Source organism: Choristoneura fumiferana, chromosome 17 (assembly GCF_025370935.1).
Source record: "Choristoneura fumiferana chromosome 17, NRCan_CFum_1, whole genome shotgun sequence".
Lineage (NCBI taxonomy): Eukaryota > Metazoa > Arthropoda > Insecta > Lepidoptera > Tortricidae > Choristoneura > Choristoneura fumiferana.
The window spans coordinates 17,141,964-17,160,915 of record NC_133488.1 but is presented as its reverse complement, the minus strand read 5'-3'; the positions used below and the strand labels follow the sequence as shown (position 1 = coordinate 17,160,915).

General features: G+C 39.8%; 2 protein-coding genes across 4 annotated transcripts; both read left to right on the top strand.

The window, feature by feature from the left end:
• The first annotated feature begins 252 nt into the window (after nucleotides 1–252).
• Nucleotides 253–8,182, top strand: Gug (arginine-glutamic acid dipeptide repeats grunge). The gene has a single exon (XM_074100195.1). The coding sequence runs from the start codon at nucleotides 632–634 to the stop codon at nucleotides 6,140–6,142; it is 5,511 nt and encodes a 1,836-aa protein (XP_073956296.1). The 5' UTR covers nucleotides 253–631; the 3' UTR covers nucleotides 6,143–8,182.
• A 323-nt stretch (nucleotides 8,183–8,505) lies between these two features.
• LOC141437028 (uncharacterized) lies at nucleotides 8,506–18,643 on the top strand. Of its 3 annotated transcripts, none has more exons than XM_074100208.1 (13): nucleotides 8,506–9,050; nucleotides 9,537–9,695; nucleotides 10,941–11,062; nucleotides 12,508–12,652; nucleotides 13,375–13,602; nucleotides 15,566–15,713; nucleotides 15,919–16,034; nucleotides 16,366–16,566; nucleotides 16,727–16,913; nucleotides 17,283–17,398; nucleotides 17,942–18,130; nucleotides 18,231–18,335; nucleotides 18,422–18,643. In XM_074100208.1, the coding sequence occupies exons 1-13, from the start codon at nucleotides 8,982–8,984 to the stop codon at nucleotides 18,518–18,520; spliced, it is 1,884 nt and encodes a 627-aa protein (XP_073956309.1). In that variant the 5' UTR covers nucleotides 8,506–8,981; the 3' UTR covers nucleotides 18,521–18,643. The 3 variants fall into 3 exon arrangements, with proteins under 3 accessions (XP_073956309.1, XP_073956311.1, XP_073956312.1); XM_074100210.1 differs by lacking the exon at nucleotides 8,506–9,050 and adding an exon at nucleotides 9,131–9,386; XM_074100211.1 differs by lacking the exons at nucleotides 8,506–9,050; nucleotides 9,537–9,695; nucleotides 10,941–11,062; nucleotides 12,508–12,652; nucleotides 13,375–13,602 and adding an exon at nucleotides 14,844–15,457.
• The last annotated feature ends 309 nt before the right edge of the window (nucleotides 18,644–18,952 follow it).

Here is an 18,952-nt window from a genome sequence, read left to right as displayed (position 1 = left end):
GGGAACCCATGGATGGTAATGGTACACAAACACAACAAAGTATATTTTATGAGATTGGCAGAACAAACCTTATAAGATGTGACAGTACTTTGAAAATTTCATTTTTAGAATTATTTCTGTAATTGAACGTAGCCTTTTCATTTAATTAAATAAACCTCACATTATTTAATAATTTAAACATGCGTAGAACGAACTGTTTGAAAAAAGTTGTACCGTGGCAGCCATTTTATAGAAAAAATATTGTCTCTGGCCAAGAGCTAAAGAAAGGCGAAGCTAAACAAAAGGGTAGCATGTAGATAGCGTTTACTAAAATAATAGTAAAATATGCAGTAATGCTGCTTTTGAACAGCTTGTTTTTGTCGTACAATCAAGTGAACAGTTAAGTTTTAACGTCAGTGTATCATTTTATCTCGTAAAATGAAGTTCAAAGCATCGTGTAATGGTGGCCATTAGGAGTAATAATTATGTATATTGGCACACTTACAGTTTTACGGACCATCAAAAATACATCTGAAATGGAACTGTGATGCTTGTTGCTAAACTTTTAACTGTACGTAATGTAATCGAACATTAAGTTGTGACTTGTGAATGGGGTAAGAGAGCAGTGTAAATATCCCGTGCCGCGCAAATCATGGCCCAGAACCAGGGGGAGGTTCAAGTCGGTACTGCAAATCAGCCTGTAAGGGACAAGGATATTTACGCCTGCTTGCCTGACATGCGAGTGCACGGCCCGCTGGGACCCGACGAGTCTTGTCCTGGCGGTGAGGAGCTACGTTGGCTGCCAGCGCAGTCCACTGATCGCGATCTGGTAATGTACTTGAGAGCTGCCCGTTCCATGGCTGCGTTCGCTGGCATGTGTGACGGCGGTTCACCGGATGACGGCTGTGTGGCAGCCAGCCGTGACGATACCACTATCAACGCCCTTGATGTACTACACGACTCCGGTTATGACCCTAGCCGCGCGCTTCAAGCACTAGTCAAGTGCCCGGTACCCAAGGGAATTGAGAAAAAGTGGTCTGAGGAAGAAACAAAAAGATTTGTTAAAGGCATCCGCCAATTTGGAAAAAACTTTTTCAAAATAAAGAAGGATCTTTTACCTCATAAAGATACTGCTGAATTAGTAGAATTCTACTATTTGTGGAAAAAGACTCCTGGTGCTAGTAGCAACAGGCCACATAGGAGACGTAGACAAGCTTCGCTGCGAAGGGTGCGTAATACCAGGAATTCGCGTGCAGGGACGCCTAAAGAACAAACACCTGAAGCTGCACCTGTAGTTCCTGATACTAATGGTACCAGGCCTTCCCCTATTGCTAAGGAAGCTGGTGAAATGAGTTCAGTTACGGAAGACGAGAATTCTGAGGAAGACAGTGATTCCAGGGATGCTGGAGATTCAAATAAAGTTGATAATGGTAGAACTGAAAACCCTGATGAATCCCCAACTAGAATGAGAACAAGGAATAAATCAAAGGAACAGACAACACCAAATGGCAAGAAAGGACAAGATGAGAGTGACAATGACACTAAACCCAAAAAACCAAAACCAAATACACAAAGTACAAACAACAATGTTCCAGAGAAAGTTCCATCATCACCTGTCAGTAAAGATGCTAAAAAGAAAGTGGCTAATGGCAAAGTTGATGTTTCCAAAGTCAAGAAGCGTCTTCCAGATGATTCTAAATTAGAAAGTATATTAGATGGAGATGTACAAATGAAAAAGCGAAAGGCTGCAGAACCACCAGAAAGTCCATCTGAAAGTCTAACAAACGATAGTTTCTCAGCTATGGATGAAACCGAAAATGTGGAACCTGAGCCTGAAGCTTGTGATTTTAGTTTTCATAAGACTGATAAGGAAAACACAGAACAAATTAAAGAACCTCAGCCAGTGGAACAACCACCAAACCCTGTTGAACCACAAGTCAAAACTGAAGTTGTTAATCCAGATCAAACCATTAAAACAGAAAAAGATCCTTTACCTCCTCTATTCAAACCTGCAGATAAAGATGACAGAAATGCTCTTGATCTTAAAACAGATCCAAACATTCCTAAAGATCCAGATCCTATAGAACCAAGACCACTCGCTATGCAAGGTGCTATATTCCCTAAAACAGAACTGATTATACCCAAAGTCACGCCCATGTCTACAGATACGATGGAAAAGATTAAGATCAAAGAAGAAATTGATACTGAAGAACCACATAACTTGCAGAAAGAAGAATTCCAGAAGGACCCCTTGTCTCATAACTTCCATGCCCATCCTGCAAATCAATCCAATAAGCCACTAAATTTGGAAAATACTAATTTCTTTGTAAAGGATAGCCATGTTTATAATCCCAAAATAGCACACAACATAAAAATTGAAGGTGTTCCAAGTAATATATTTAACCCAATGAACATCACAAAAGAAAGTTCTATCATAAGAAGTGCCAAGGATTTCTCCACTGGTATGCCACCATACTATCCACATGGCATTAATTATGCAAGTGATCCTAACAAGCATAACCCTAACCTTAACCCACTAAAGACAGTCATAAAATTAGAACCAAGAGATGAGGCTAGTGAAATGAAAAACCAGAATACACCTGAAATATTTACTGCAACTATATCCACTGGAAACAAAGTAGACTCACCAAATGCACCAAGATTGGATACCTTACAAAGAATAAGTCCTTCACCCACAAATGCCCGTGGGTCATCCCCTCCACCAATGGAACACCCAACTACTACGAACACTGAGCCAATATCTCCCGCAAACTCTCAAGGTACTAAAGAATCAGACACTGATGATAAACAACCCACAGATCTAAAAACTCAACCAAAACATGATAGTCAAATGGTTGGTTTGAGACCACCTATCTTCCCACTGCCTGCAAGACCTGAAAATCTTGGAGTTAGATCCACAGAATCATCAAGCATTCCAGTGACTGGACAAAGCATGCCTCCACCATCACTAAATCAACCATCAATCACTAGCCTCCTGCCACCAGGGCCATTAATTTCAGTTGGAAGTGGATCCAATGTAGGGCCATATGGATTTATACCTTCTCCATTGTATGGACACCCTGGACATCCAGGTCATCCTGGGCACCCAGGACATCCAGGTCATCCTGGACATCCAGGTTTAGAGAAACCTGGTTTAATGCCACCCTTATTACAACCAGTGCCATCTCATGCTATTCCTGGTAGCATTAATGTTATGACACCATCTAATATTCCAAATGATCCATTAATGCCTCAAGACCTAAAAATAAAGCAAGAAGTTCCTGACAATATGCCAGCTAATTTATCTACCCAGGGTGTATCAGATCCTCTTCAATCACTTAAAGAAGTGAAAGTACCGGGTTATCCAATTGGTAGTGCGATTGCACAGCATTTGAGCTCTGAAAGGGATAGAGAATCAATCCCAAGTGTTGATAATAACAGCAGACCACCAAGCCAACCTACAAATGAAAGTTCAAATATTCCAAGTGGATTCCTTGGACCTAGAATAGAGAGCATAAAGAAAGAACCAGATTTTATGCACCAGCCACATCTTCCTCCTGTGACTGCTAGCCAAAGTAGTGGGCCTGATGCAGCTAATGCTTTGCCACCTGTTAAGAGCCCACATACTCCTACGCCTATCAAAAGTCAACCTGGCCACAATGGTACTCCTGGACATGGTCCTCATCCATCTTCTACAACTTCGCCGTTTTCTAGGCATCTAACAAGTCCATCTCAGCCTAGACATATGTCTGCTTCACCAGTGCAACCACATACACCAGTGTCGCATTCTGCTCTAAATCTGATGAACCCGTCGCCACTTTCTATACCAGCTACTATGCCTGGGCCTATAATGCATTCTGGTCAGCATTCAGGACCTCCTCACCCGTTCGCGTCTCCTTTGCACCATCCCCACCATCCTCTACTTCACACGTCTATCTTCCAGCTGTCGGCAGCAGCGGCAGCTCACGCTATGCATCCGTACTATCCCCATCCACACCCTGGCTATTCAATGCCATATCCATATCCTTATGGGCCCTTGCCTCAACCTCACCCGATACCCCCTATGCATCCCGGCTCAAGTGCGCCAGGAAGGCACGATCCAGTAAAACCTTCAACAATTGAATCCACGATGCTGAGCTCACACTCACATCACAGCACTAGTTCCTCGGTTACTACAAGATCCCTAAGAGAAATATCTGAAAGTACTGAGGATCCCAGAAATCCCAACGCAACTACAGAAAGGCACCAACTACATGAAACTACAATGACGCAGCATCATTCTACAAGTCATCACAGTGCGGTACATACAAGTACTGAAAAACAGCCCAATCATGCTGGCGGTGGCTTGAATCATACTTTATCTATTTCGCACTCAACTTCTAGCAGTTCGTCGCAGTCAATACAGCATAAAATCAACACTCAACAGAAAACGAGTTCGCATTCAAGTTCACCTCACCATTTATCAGCTAGTGTTTCTCAATCGACCAGCTCGTCGTCAAGTGTCAACAACCACACTCATCACCATTCGCACCATCTGGCGCATCATCCAGAGAGACTTTCGCCAGCGGATTCAATGCTATTACGGCATCATCCTAAAATGCTTCCAGGAAATCCTAATCATCTCATGATTCAACCCCCTTCAATGGGTCATCCAATGGGTCTGAGTCTACCGCCGGGTCCTGGTCCTAGTTCCATCGAAAGTTTGAGATTGCACGCGCAAGCTGCGGCGGGTCTGCAAGCGGGCCACGGGCGATCGGGCTCCCCGCATCAGCTCCCGCACGGCCATCCCCATCTACGAGGACCACCAAGACCCATACCTGACGAAACCTCAGAGTTAAAACTTGAAACACAATCTCAACCAGAAGAAGAGGAAATTCCAAGCCCAGCGCACATGTCGCACGGCCCCAGTCCTGAACCAAAAATTGAAGATACAGAGTGCCACAGATCCCAATCGGCAATATTTTTGAGGCATTGGAACAGAGGTGATTACAACTCTTGTACAAGGACTGATTTGATTTTCAAGCCAGTACCGGAATCAAAACTGGCAAGAAAACGAGAGGAAAGGCTGAGGAAGCAAGCCGAACGAGACAGAGAAGAGAGAGAGAAAATTGCACAACAGGCACATCGAAAAATAGCGACGCCAGAGAAACCTGAAACGAAACCACCTTCAAGAGGGGCAATTGAGACAATTACTTCACCCTACGACCGGTTCCCACGACCGCCCGGGTACCCAGACACTCCGGCTCTGCGGCAGCTGTCGGAGTACGCCCGTCCACACGCCGGCTTTAGCCCTGGTAACCTGCCGCGACACTGTATGGACCCTATGCTGCAGTACCAACTGAGCTCGATATACAGCGCTGCCGGGGCGAGAGAACGGCTAGAATTAGAACATCTCGAGAGGGAAAAACGCGATAGAGAAATCAGGGAGTTACGAGAGCGCGAACTCAACGACAGACTGAAAGAGGAATTGCTCAAAAACAACGTCGGGCCACGGGGGCTCGACCCGCATTGGCTGGAGATGCACAGGCGGTACGGCATGCCGCCGCCGCCGCCGCAGGGCGCCATCCCCGTGCAGTTCGGGCTGTACCCGCCGGGGCACGGGCCCGGGGCGCTGTCGCAGCTGGAACGCGAGCGGCTAGAGCGGCTCGGCATCCCGCCGGCCGGAGCGCCGGGCGCGCCGCAGACCGTGCCGGTGTCGGGCGCGCCGCCGCACCACCCGCACCACCCGCACCCCGGCGTGGCGGCGGCGCAGCTGGAGGCGGCCGAGCGGCTGGCGCTGGCCGCAGACCCCATGGTGCGACTGCAGATGGCCGGCATCAACCCGGAGTACCACGCGCACACGCACGCGCACACGCACGCGCACTCGCACACGCACCTGCACCTGCACCCGGGGCAGCAGGCGGCGCAGGCGCAGCAGGAGGCGATGGGGCTGGGCCCGTACCGGCCGCTGCCGCACCCCGACCTGCTGGGCCGGCCGTACGCGGAGCAGCTGGCGCAGCAGGCGGCCGCGCACGAGCAGCTGCAGCGGCAGCTGCTGATGGAGCGCGAGCGCGGCTTCCTGCACCCGCACCCGCAGCACCACGAGGACTTCCTGCGCCAGCAGCGCGACCGCGAGCTCAAGGTGCGCGCGCTCGAGGAGGCGGCGCGCGCCTCCAGACCCTAGACTCTGCGCCGCCACCGCTTGTTAACTAAATAATGTTGCGAAGTGTTCACGCGCTAGTTTTAACGACTTCATTTAAAACGAGCGAAATGTTTTTAATGTAATGTGTGACGATACTTTTAATTGAAATAATTATAATTATGTAACTTAACTGTTTAGGTTTTATGATATTTTTATAGATGCATGGTCATATAGTACGCTTATTTTCCATGCTCAAATTATTTCTTTACTACTAGTCATAATTAAAATTTTATTCATGGGCAGTCCTTATAGTAATGGAATGACTGATGAGATGAGTCACACGTTTTACATAGACGACCTTATTTTAGTTTAAATTATTATTTTATAATAATTTTTAATAATGATACAGCTCGGCCTGTATGCTGACGAGCGTTCATGTGGGCGGTAATTACATTTGATGTAAATTACGTTATTTTATAGTTGTGACGTCATACATTAAAAATACATAGTAATAAAATAATTTAATATGACAGAGTAGGGACTGTGACTTGCCTTTCAAATCAACTTGCCTTTTTAAGTAATTGACCTGTAGAGAAGTTATCTTTCTTACTCTGTTAAATCCTAAGACTACAATTTAGTCTATTACTTCATTAAATTATTTACAATATTTTATCCTATACATAATTTATTATTTCATATAAGAATTTGTATTTAGCTCTCATGAAATTTTAAGTAAATATAAGTACCCATATAAGACGGCAATCTAATTGGTACAATAGATCGTGCAATCAGTGTAAATCCGTGTACACATATCAATTGCAAGATTAAGATCTCGCTGAGAGAAAACTGTAAATAATTGATATGATGCCTTCTATTGTTGATGTCCGAGTCGATTGCAATAATTATATAAGTAAATATGATAAATTAGCACTTGTTTAAAAGATAATATACATATTTGCAGATAATGTTGGGTCTCTAACCTACTTACTTATATAGACTGTTTTATTATATTTTGAAAAGTAGGAGTTCAATTCTCTTACTGCCATTTGGGTACAAGGAAATAATTGATTTAAAACAGTGATTATTGTCCTATTTTTATTGTTAAACATTACCTGTAATAGAACTCACACATTTTTTTGTACATTTTGGCTTCCTACATTGCTATACTGTGTAATATCAGAACAGATGTCAGTTGACTTAAATCTGTCGAGTCCGTACGCTTGCCTCTGACAAAAATTAGCAGTAAAACCTAATGTTTTGCAAATTCTGGTCTCAGTAAACTTGTGATGTTTTTGAAAGAATTACCCAACAATGTACAGTAGAGTTCATAAACTTGTGAGAAAAAATTAGATCAAAAATATCTGAACACGCTTCTACACCGTTACTATGAGTTTAGACAAGATAAAAAAAAAACATCTCCACTTTACTTGTAGGAGAGATACCTTTAAAATACGCGGACGGACAGACATGGCAAAACTATAAGGGTTCCTTGTAGGACTATGGAACCCTAAACTGCTGATGTAAGCGCATGTTTTTCGCTAAATTTGTTCTCAAACCGAAGTACAAATTATTTGTTCGAACTAAAGCAATATCTTCTGGCATTTTAGTGCTAAGAAAATATTTGAAAGACTTGTTAAGTGCTACACTTAAACACAAGTTTGTTGTAGGCTTATAATAATTTTGTTTGTAGTGACTGTGGAATCAATAAATATTAAGTAAAAACATACATTGTAATGTTCACCCACTGTACACATTAATTCAGTGATTCTATTGCACTAAATTGTAATATAAACTCCTTTTTTAATAAATAGGCCCTGTTAGTGAGTTAAAATGAGAATAATGGAATATTTTAGACTAAAATTCACAATGTCGCTTGGTAGGTGTTATTTTGATAATGCCATAGTTACTTTCTGATGTTGAAAAGAGAAAATGAGTATTATTTTTAGAGACAAATTATATCTTAATTAATTTAAGAAGTTGAGTGTCGGTTTAAAAACTTCATTTATTTAGACAATAAGGTTAAATGGATGTCTTAGTGCTTTTGTGTAAATTTTTTTGAATAATATATGTGAAAAAATTCAATATAGTTTTTGATTTTTCAAGAAGTCCTTAGGTAACTACGTATGAGATATGGTTACTGATGTGCCAAGAGAAACTTTAAAAAATTGCGGAAATTTTCATATAGGAAAATTTCGGAAACTTCTCAAAATTTTGTATGGGTATTGAAACTTTCCGTTACTTAAACTTTAATTTCTTAAATATCTTGTGAAAATTTCCGAGAACTTTTCCAACTTTTTGGAAACTTTTCGCAACATAGGTGGCTAATCAGCATTAGGTATACAAATTTAACATTCGAGCATATATTCTAGGTTTAATTACCTAGAGTTTCATCTTTATTGTATCTTAATTGTCTAAATTAAAAATATTCCTGTTGCGTCTTCCACTGCAGCCTATTTTTACACCACAGGCTCGTTAACTCGGCTCTGCACATAAATGCACAGTTTCTTATTCATGATTGTCGTTAATCAAGTACAGTTGCGTTATAAAACGTGCATTTTGCCATCATCATAAATTTTATTTTAATGGTACTTTAAAACTACTATGCCAACATCCGTTTTGTTTCTGTAGCTGAACGAACCAATATGACACTTAAGCGTATTGGATTTGGAACTTAAATTGCAATTAAACATATATTTGATGCTATTTCTATCACTTTGACTTCTACGACAGATTTCTTGTCAAAATAGCATTTGTAAGCTTTACAAGGATTTTGTTGTATTTTAGTTTGCGAATGTATTTACGTAGCTAGGCGATAGATTGGTCGATATAGAATAGACGCTGATATTGTTTACTCAGAGTTTTGCTTGGTTGTGGAATAGAGATGGGGCTGACGAGCAATACTGGCTTGTTGGCTTCTGTTCCTCAGAAGCCTCCACACGTTGTACAGAAGGTTGGTAGAGCCTAGTAATAATCATAACACTAACTTTACCCGCAGCTTCAGTTTAGTCAGGCAGTTGAATTGGAATTCCGGGACTTGAACTAAATTAAATTCACATAAGAATTTTCAAAACCTACGTCATGTCTTGATTGATCTTGTTCGACCCCCGCACTGCTCCGCACCTCGCCGCCATGTTCACGTCCCGTTCGTGTACCTAGTATATAAAAAGTACTCTGTGGTGTACCTATGGCGGTGCAAGCACGGAACGGACGCGTGTGATTGATTAATAAAAACAAAATCCACTCGAATTTCCATAACATAAAATAGTTAATACAGTTGTTACGGACAGTATGCATTAACATCTACTACAGCAGAGCGTGCAAAAATATTCGACTCGTCCTATTACCCTAGAAATAGAGCCGTATCAGATATTTATGCACGTTGCGTTCTGTAAGATATTGCTGCTGGTGACTGGACTCCCCCTTTTACTTTTTACAGAGTAATGTCGAACTGCGCTGCGATGTTACTCCCGCACCGTTTATGCTGCGGCCGTATGCAGGACTCTACAACCCCTTCTCACACGCGTGCTCGGTTCTTTGCAACCACCCTGCTGACAGCGAAGCTAAGGAGTACGTCAAACGGGCGAAGGATTCCTGGGTAAGGCAAACAATACACAGTGGCATAGCTATAGCAAGTGAACTTAGGACCTCGATACAAAAAAGACATCAACAAGTTTGTTTTTTATCTGACAAAAGACATATATCTGTTTGTTTTCTATAATTTGCAGGGTCTTACATTTTGGTATTTTACATAGATCCTGTGGGAATATCGGAAGAAAAAGTAGCCTTTGTGTTATTCCAGATGTAGATATGTGTGATGAATTGATAATCTACATAAGTTTAACGTGAAGGAGTTACAAACAGGCACGCTTCACAAACTTTAGCATTTGTATATTTGAAAGATTATAATATTAGCTACGATTTTCTGCTCAAAAATATTAAATGAAATATCCTTATTTACATTTGGTAAATTAAAGATATATTATCGTCAAGTTTTTCAATAATGCGAGGGAAAATGCCGGAAGAGACATTAGGTACGGAAACGGAAATGAAAATCCCATAGTCTTTTTTTTCGGAAACGGAAGTTTCTGACAATGTTGCTGATCATCACAGATTATAAAATTACTAACTAAAGTAAACAAAATACCTGAGAATACTTTTAAAGCTTGTTTGTTTGCGCTAATTATAAATAAATCAATAAAAATATGTGCAACTACACAATTACCTTATTATTGATAATGGTAGGTACCTAAGCTGTTTGTTGCAGCTGAAGTGTTGTAGGTATAATTATTTACATAAAAAAAAACAGAAATAGGTAATAGGTGTGTGTTCAATTAAATCAGGCAGGCAGGCAGGTGGTAGGACCTTGTGCAAGGTCCGCCCGGATTGCTACCACCATCTTGCTTGCTAATCCTGCCGTGAAGCAGCAGTGCTTGCACTGTTGTGTTTCGGCGTGGAGGTAAGACAGCCGAAGAAATTACTGGCACGTGAGGTATCCCATCTTTGGCATCTAGGTTAGGAACCTGTCTGCAATACCCCTGGTGTTGCAGATGTTTAAGGGCGGTGGTGATCGCTTACGGAGACCCACTTGCTCGTTTGCCATCCAGTCGAAAAAAAAGTCGAAATGTCGAAGTGGTCTGGAAGCAAATTCCTTTATTAATTATTATTATATCACACACACACACATACACACACACACACACACACACACACACACACACACACACACACACACACACACACAAGGGACCACAGGGATACTACAAGCTAAATTGTGTTTGTTTAACATATTATATTCTGATGCAGTTTTTTATATTTACCCGAATTTTATTGATTTTTACAGCTACAGGAAGGTAAAAGCCATTTTTTTGGAGAAGACTTGAGCAAGATCCAAGATCAAAATGGTCTCGAAAAGGATAAGATTCGAACTCCTCACGATATCGTTACTGAAGATATGTTTAGAAGGTAACTAACATCTCTATTTTTATTGTTGATTTTGAAATCGTTATTTTTTATCATATGTCACAAAAGTTTAACTAGGGTTCCCTTTATCTTGTATAATATCGATTCTCCGAAATACAATCACATAATTTTTTGCCGAATGATACTTTTGCTCATACTTTGCATAGTTAGCAGTTCGAGTAATCAGTCATTTCTCAGAATATTAAATAGCAGAACATGTTATCGCCGAATATACTTTGCAGAATATTAAACAGCAGAACAATAGTATCGCTTGGTATCGCCGATTTTTATATGGTGCTATGATATGCCTTTATCATAGCAAAATACTAGTTTGGACTATTGAATTTTCACGTAATTTTAAATAGCGCTGACCTTAACATGGCATAATGACATAGTAAAAGGAACGAACAGCTATCATAAAAATGGCTTAAGGCCAGCAAAGTATGCGTGCTGTGACAGCAGCAGGCGAAGCGCCAGAACAGAACAGAAGCTACATAAGTTGGTTGGGTTAGGCTAGAACTGCGACCACAACAGTGCGCGAGCCGAGCGAGCGAAGCAAGCGGGCCGCGTTAGCGGCCGGCGAAGCGCCAAAATTTTACTGCTGCCAATAAAGGTTAGGTTAATAAATAACTACAATTAAAACTACACGGGGGTGTTTTTAACGCTTCCAATACTATGTGATATATCTTTCTGCGTAATAAATAACTATTCGAATATACAAATATTATTCTCATCGATATTATGCCATGTTAATATTCTGCTTTACAAATGATAGTATGCGAAAAATATAATTATGCAAAAAATAATTCGGTGATATGATGAGAGGGATGGAGCGCAGCATACTAGGTGTAAAAAGGACAGATAGAATCCAAAACACTACACTGCGCTCAAAAACACGTATAGCCGACGTTGGGAAAGAGACTGCTAAGCTGAAGTGGGACTGGGCTGGACACGTCTGTCGCATGCACCCACAGAGGTCGGCTCACACAGTCACTTTGGGCACCGGAGGACGGCCATCGACGGCGAGGCAGACCGACAAGGAGATGGCGGGACGATTTAGACGCGTATGCAAGGGATTAGCCTGACATTGCGCTGAACCGGGAGGTCAGATCAAGATGGGAGATCAAGAGGAGAGGCCTTTGCCCAGCAGTGGGACATTATAGTGGGGTAGTAAAAAAAAAGATGATTCTGAACGAAAGTATGACATGACATCCGATTCTATACAACATACCTATGAGTGAACCGTTTAAATAATACTGCAACCCTTTAATTTCTTAATGTACTTAAGTACCTATGTTTATTTGCTACCTAGGTAGTTCTAAATAAAGTTTCGTTTACCTTACCTTATACCTTTCTTTTCAAGACAATTTACACTTACAACAATGAATTTAAGTTCCTTAATATTCTTCTGAAAAGATAGTCGGATTTTTCGCTTCTGTCTTTTTTAGATACACGGAGACGGATTCCAGACCGCTAACACCTGCTCCCACCCTCGCCAGCGGTAAATCACGGGGTTCCCGGAGATGCCTTACTCCAGACCAGCCACACCAGAGAACAACTATAGTTCTGGACTTACGGAGAAGCCACAGTCAGGTATTACTAATTACCATGAGTTGACGATGAAGTATTTTTTAAGAGTTTTTTTTAGGGCTCCGGAGCCGAAATGGCAAAAATTGAACCCTTATAGTTTCGCCATGTTTGTCTGTCTATCCGTCCGCGGCTTTGCTCAGGGACTATCAATGCTAGAAAGCTGTAATTTTGCACGGATATATATGTAAACTATGCCGACAAAATGGTATAATAAAAATTAAAAAAAATTTTTGCTTAGGTTACCTCTCATAGACGTAAAGTGGGGGTGATTTTTTTTATCATCCTACCCTATAGTAGGGGTTTGCTAAAACGGTTTTTCGATTCAGAGATTTGCGAAATATTCAACTGTAAAGTGCATATTTTCATTAAAATCGAGCGTCCTCCCCCCCGCTCCCTCTAAAATCGAAACCGGTGGGTGGAAAAAATTGAAAAAATGTAGGATGGTAGTAAGTATATCAAACTTACAAGAAAACTATAACGGCTAAATTTGCTTGAGAATTATTAGTAGTTTCATATTAAATAGCAGCCTAAGGTATAAAATATACCAAAACTTGGAAGATTCCGTATTCAAAATACGAAATCCTTACAAAAATATTACTTTATTTTTCGTAATGGCTACGGAACCCTATTTTGGGCGTGTCCGACACGCTCTTGGCCGGTTTTTTTTTTATATTAGCAGTACTGTAATTATTGAAATATATCATTAGTTGTAATCTCTTTCTTAGGAAACCCTTTACTACCACGGCTATACAACATCAGATATGACTGTAGGCCACAATACAAGCGCCACCAACGATCGCTCCACCTTACCCTCCTTGAACCTCTCCGACGGTGCTCACAATCGTCTAGTGATGGGGCAGTGCGAACAGCTTCCACCACTAGCTTCTCCGCTGGTACTGTCGAAGAGAGTGCCTCCCGTCAAAGAAGCTTTTAGTAACCGGTCGGATAGAAAGGTTGGTGGGAAATGACATACAGCTTAGAATAAGAGCAAAAATAATAAAAATGCTAATTTATTGAATCGGGCGTTACTTTTCGTAGGTTAATATTATATATGCAAGTATATGTATGCAAGAAATGTGTGTTCGTGCAGTTCCTCCACCTCTACACTGTAAGAACACATCACACAAGCCCATCTATCACCACCACCACACAACACTGACACGTTTCGGATTCAACCAGAGCTCGTCTTCAGAGCAACACAGCCGTTCATCATGCTACCAGATGCTAGAGTTTAGGTGTGGAGGTGGAGGAACTGCATGAACACACATATAATGCATAAACGTAGCTTTCATATGGTCGCGTGTGAGCAAAGTAATTGTCTCAGTACAGTAAAAATGCTATTTGAAAACGTATAAGACTCTACGAGTAGTTTGATCTACCTCTAGGATTTTTTTAATATAATATCTATTATAAAAGTTAAGTGAATTCTGAAAATTACTTGAATTTTTCCTTGCTCTAAATATTAAAATAACCTATGTATTGTATATAAACTAGGGAGTACTTAATCTATTTTTGTTCTGTCAGAATTTTATCTCTTGAAATTACCTAGGCAAGCTGGTTTGTGATAAAATGGTCTAAAATTACTTTTTTCCAACTATGCTTTAATTTCCTCATAACCGCACTAAATACCCAGCACAAAGCGAGATTTTTCTGCTCTAGAGCAGAAAAAATGTATGAAAATCCTTTATTGCATTGTTTTAGTTTTTTTTTAAATTGCACCAAAGAGGTAACAAGTATTTTTGCTATAAAATTAGCCAGCATAGTGTAAAAAAATCTAGTGTTAGGTTGGTCAACCTGACGGTCTTATGAAATTTGACAGATCGCAGGTAAAAATATCTGCTACTTCTCTACTAAAGCAAAGTACTAACTAAAAAAGCAAAGTAACACATTGGCACAATCGTCGTTCTATCCGAACTTGTATATTGCCATTAAAAAAAAAAAACAAATTGGCGGGAACCTTGCGAATTTTCCGTGGACATTTTTGAGAGTGCGAATGTAAACTTACTCACAAAAATGGAATCATCGAGTGCTAGTGACATTTCTTTCCTATTAATTATTTAGCATGAGTTTTTTTTTCGTCTACTATTCCTGTAATAGTTGAAAGAAATTACTTTGTGCATACGATAGTTCGAGCTGGCATTTACTTAAAGGTCAATGCCACTAAATTCAATAACAGAGTAGTTCAGAATACCCTTGCTTAAGTACACACCGATTTTCTAATCAGTTAACTGACACACGCCTTTACGTAGTTTTCCATCCAGCCTCTTCAACGACTACTAGAGCGTACAGAGTACCTGCTGATAAGTATAATCGATAGCTAATTTACCTTCCTGACATTGTTGAACACGCTCACTTTGTATCTAATCACGTTAGTGCAAGCCGCAAATTTTACTATATTACTTTCCGTAAAAATAAAAGATGTTACCTTTTCTAATATCAAAGACCAAATTGCTGCCAATCAAAAAAGATAAACCAAAGGAGAAAAAAGAAAAAAGCTTCTTTGTAACAGGCGATAACTTGTACACAGCTAAACCAAAGCGCGTTAAACGCAGGCCTTTGCAAATACCTTCGATCATCCCCACGTCTCCCTGTGACTGCAATTTGATGCATTTGACGAGAATCTTTATAAATTATGCGCCTAAAAGTAGGAAAAGAGGTGCTTCCAATATCGTCCTGTCCATGACTACGTGGGGAGCTACTGGACAGAGAAAGAGGATGAAACTACCAAGTGTCCTGATGCCAAAGAAGTTATTGAAAAAAGAGAAGACATTGAATTATGACAGTGACCAGTTTTTTAAAAAACTAGAGGTAGTCAAAGCTGTAAAACTGGACGAGAATTCTACCTCCTTAAATAAGAAGGGTCTAGGTTCAGTATCCGTTTGTATGAGAATAATCTTTATCCTTTTGTTTTTGCAGAATCAGTTGAAAGCACTTAAGTTAGGCAAAGTAATTAAAAAAAATAATAAAACTGAGGCTCCACCCCCGACATCACAGCGTTCGAAAGGCGAGAATGAAACTAACGACGGCAATGAAACTGCTCGAGTTAATCTGGATGGATCAGGAGGTAAGACTAGAAATAATAGGGAGGTAATTGAAAAAGATGAGCATTTATTTCTATGTTCTATAGGCTTTGACCAATCCTTAAAAAATGATTTAATAGTTATTGTAGTACTGGGTTACTTTTTACTTGTGTATTTATTTATTTACTCTCATACTCCCATTTTCTAAAATCCGTCAATGACGTCATAGCTTAAATCTATTCTGTTTAGACGGTGGTGAAGTTCGCAGGCGGGGCAAAAAGTACCGCAAAGGCCGTCCCACCGGTAGCGACCGGATGACATCAGCTGGACTTGCCGCGCAGACGCAGCAAGATCCAGAAACCCAAGTATATCTAATCACTAAATAATTCTTAGCGAAGAAAGAAAGTTTGAGACTTTGTAAATCCAAGTTCAAGTCCAGTAATAATGCCGTTTCTGATTTATTTATTTTGTTAACACCCTTGGTTAACTCAGATGTGTCATTGAGTAATCGACAGTTTTTTTCTTACTCCTGTTTTACCACTCTCTTTGAAGTTCCTGTTATCTACAGGGACAGCTTAGATCTATATCTACGATGCCGTCTTTGTTTGTTATATTCAGTTTAACAAAGATGACCAGAAAAATAAGAGAAATAGGGAGATAAACAGGCATTTTGATAATCAATTCTTTTTAATCTAGATTGCAGGTATTGGCACTGACTCTCAAAACCCGAGTTCTCGAGGTTCCATTGCTCCGTCGGCAGATGACGACATCATCATACTGCCAGTCATAAAAACGGGGGTACCTAAACAAACTGACTCGTTTCTTGACGATGACATGCTAAAGTATCTCCACAGGGAAGTTGATGAAGAAGCTATTGAGACTGAATTCGATACTAAGGTACGCCACGTGCAAAACTGTCTAGTTTTAAAAATTCAACTTATCCGAAAATAAAGTTTGACCTGTGGTTATGTTACGCGAGATAGATACTGGCATCATCAAAATACATAATAAATGTAATCATTACATACGTTGTCCTAAAACCCGCTAAACCTTCCAGAGACGCTATGTCTTAGAAGAAGCACTTCGCACTCGCCCTGAACGGCCCTACGGCCAAGAAATGCAAACACTCTTAAAAGAACTAAAAGTACCAGCAGTCAGTCTAGGCGATTGGCTGCACATACCTCGAGTCTTCTCCCGCCAAAGTGCCCAATTTTCTTTGCCAATAGACTCCAATGCACTTGAAAGTAAGTACATAGTGGCAGAATTAAACTATGGGTTGAACACAAAAAGGAGGCACCTCCCGGAGAGACAATAATAATTTACCTGATTTCGCAAACTATTTATAAAGAGAACTAACGTTCCTGATTTAATGTACCTACATATTTAAAGTTGAAATTTACTTGCGTTTAAACCGTTTAAGTCCTTGGACTAGATAGATCTTCCCGTGACAATATAACAGATGACCTCGTTGGAAGAATCAAGCAGCACGGTATTGATTGATAATTGATTTCCATTACAAACTCAAACTAGCTAGTCCCAGATTTAGCTAAGGCTGTAGATTATTTTGCATAAAAATCAATTACGTGTACATAAATTGATTTAATTATTCGCAGCTCTTACTCCAATGCAATATGCTGCACGTTTCGTTACCTTGAAGAAATCCAAGCAATTGCTGTACCTAACTGTTTTGAGGAAGTTCAGACCCGGTGGCTACAGGATGCCAATTCAGGTATTAGTTAAATTGTTTGTTTGACTTTAACTGCAATTTTATAGTTATAAACTAGCCGTTACCCGGGACTTCGTCCGCGTAGAATTCGGTTATTGCTATCCCGCGGCGCGCGGGAACTAGGTATGCAATTTTTCCGGGATAAAAACTATCCTATGTCCTTTCCCGGGACTCGAAACTATCTGTACGGTTTAGACGTGATGAGATGAAGTAGGTAACAGACAAACAAAGAAACAGACTTACAAACGTTCGCATTTATATTACCTATAGCAGGAATAGTAGAAGTAGGATTTTTATCGATTTTAAATGTACCTACAAATATAACATTAATGTTAATATCTTTTCGATTTATTACTAATACCATAGCTAATACTATTACGAAAGTAATACATTTTTAAATAGGTTTATGTTAATTTTCATCTGCCGTCTGTGTACTGACATTATCATTTCACTATATACGCCATATGCATTATGCGAGACTGGTTCTAAAGGTAGGCATCATCTATTTAAACTTCAAAGTTTAGTATTAAAACGTACATTTTCTAGGATATCAGTGAAGGCTTAATCCTGATGATGGGCGGCATCCTCACGGCGAAACAAGTCGAACACTTCAAAGAAATTATGGAATGGGACGGGTATCAGGAGGAGGATAACATACCCGATGAAATTAAATTGACTCTTTTGGACACAGGACATAGGAAACAAGAAAGACTTCTGTCAAAGGATAGTGAAGAGGTTATTTGAATTTTGCTAATATTTTTAAGTTGTTATCAATTTCAATGAAATGTTCGGACAGAACATATATAAATTGAAGAATTTTTCTTTGTTTTCTCAGACTAATGAAAATACACTGAAATACAGAACTTGGTGCGGCCTGTGTGCTATCTGTGAACGAATGTACGGAAGATTACCACCAAGGCAGAGGGATCCTCCTGATGGGGTAATAATTATTGTTTTCCATACTATATTAATTTTAACCCCTGACTTTATTAAAATTTGACTCTATTTTCATTTATTATTTTCCAGATGGAATTAAGTGATTTTACAATGGTTGAAACTAAACTTGCTATATTGAAAGTTCATGCGGGATTGGTGGAAGTTCTTAATACTGTAAGAATGCGATAGTAACTTAGTTATATTATGATTTTATGATTACCTTACAAGTTACAATAGTGTCATTGTAAATATATATTTTGTAACCTATTTTACGATAGAAATTTGATATGAGAAATAAAAAAATGTTATCTAGTATGCGGTATTATTATTTATTTAGTATTTATTTATTTGGCAAAAAACATAAAATACATAAGGCCTTATTCTAATAAGTCTTACAATATTATGCACCCTGGTAGGGTATAGCCACATTTATAATAATGTTATCTAATTCTATTAAACAACAAAAAGGTAAGATATCCTACGTACTTGCATTAAAGCTTAAAAACTACGGTTACATTATACTATAAATTAAATTAAACTGTTATAAACTATTATGGCACAATAATATCGTGTTTACAAAAATGCTTATAGTAATATAATATAATTTAAGTTTAATGATAT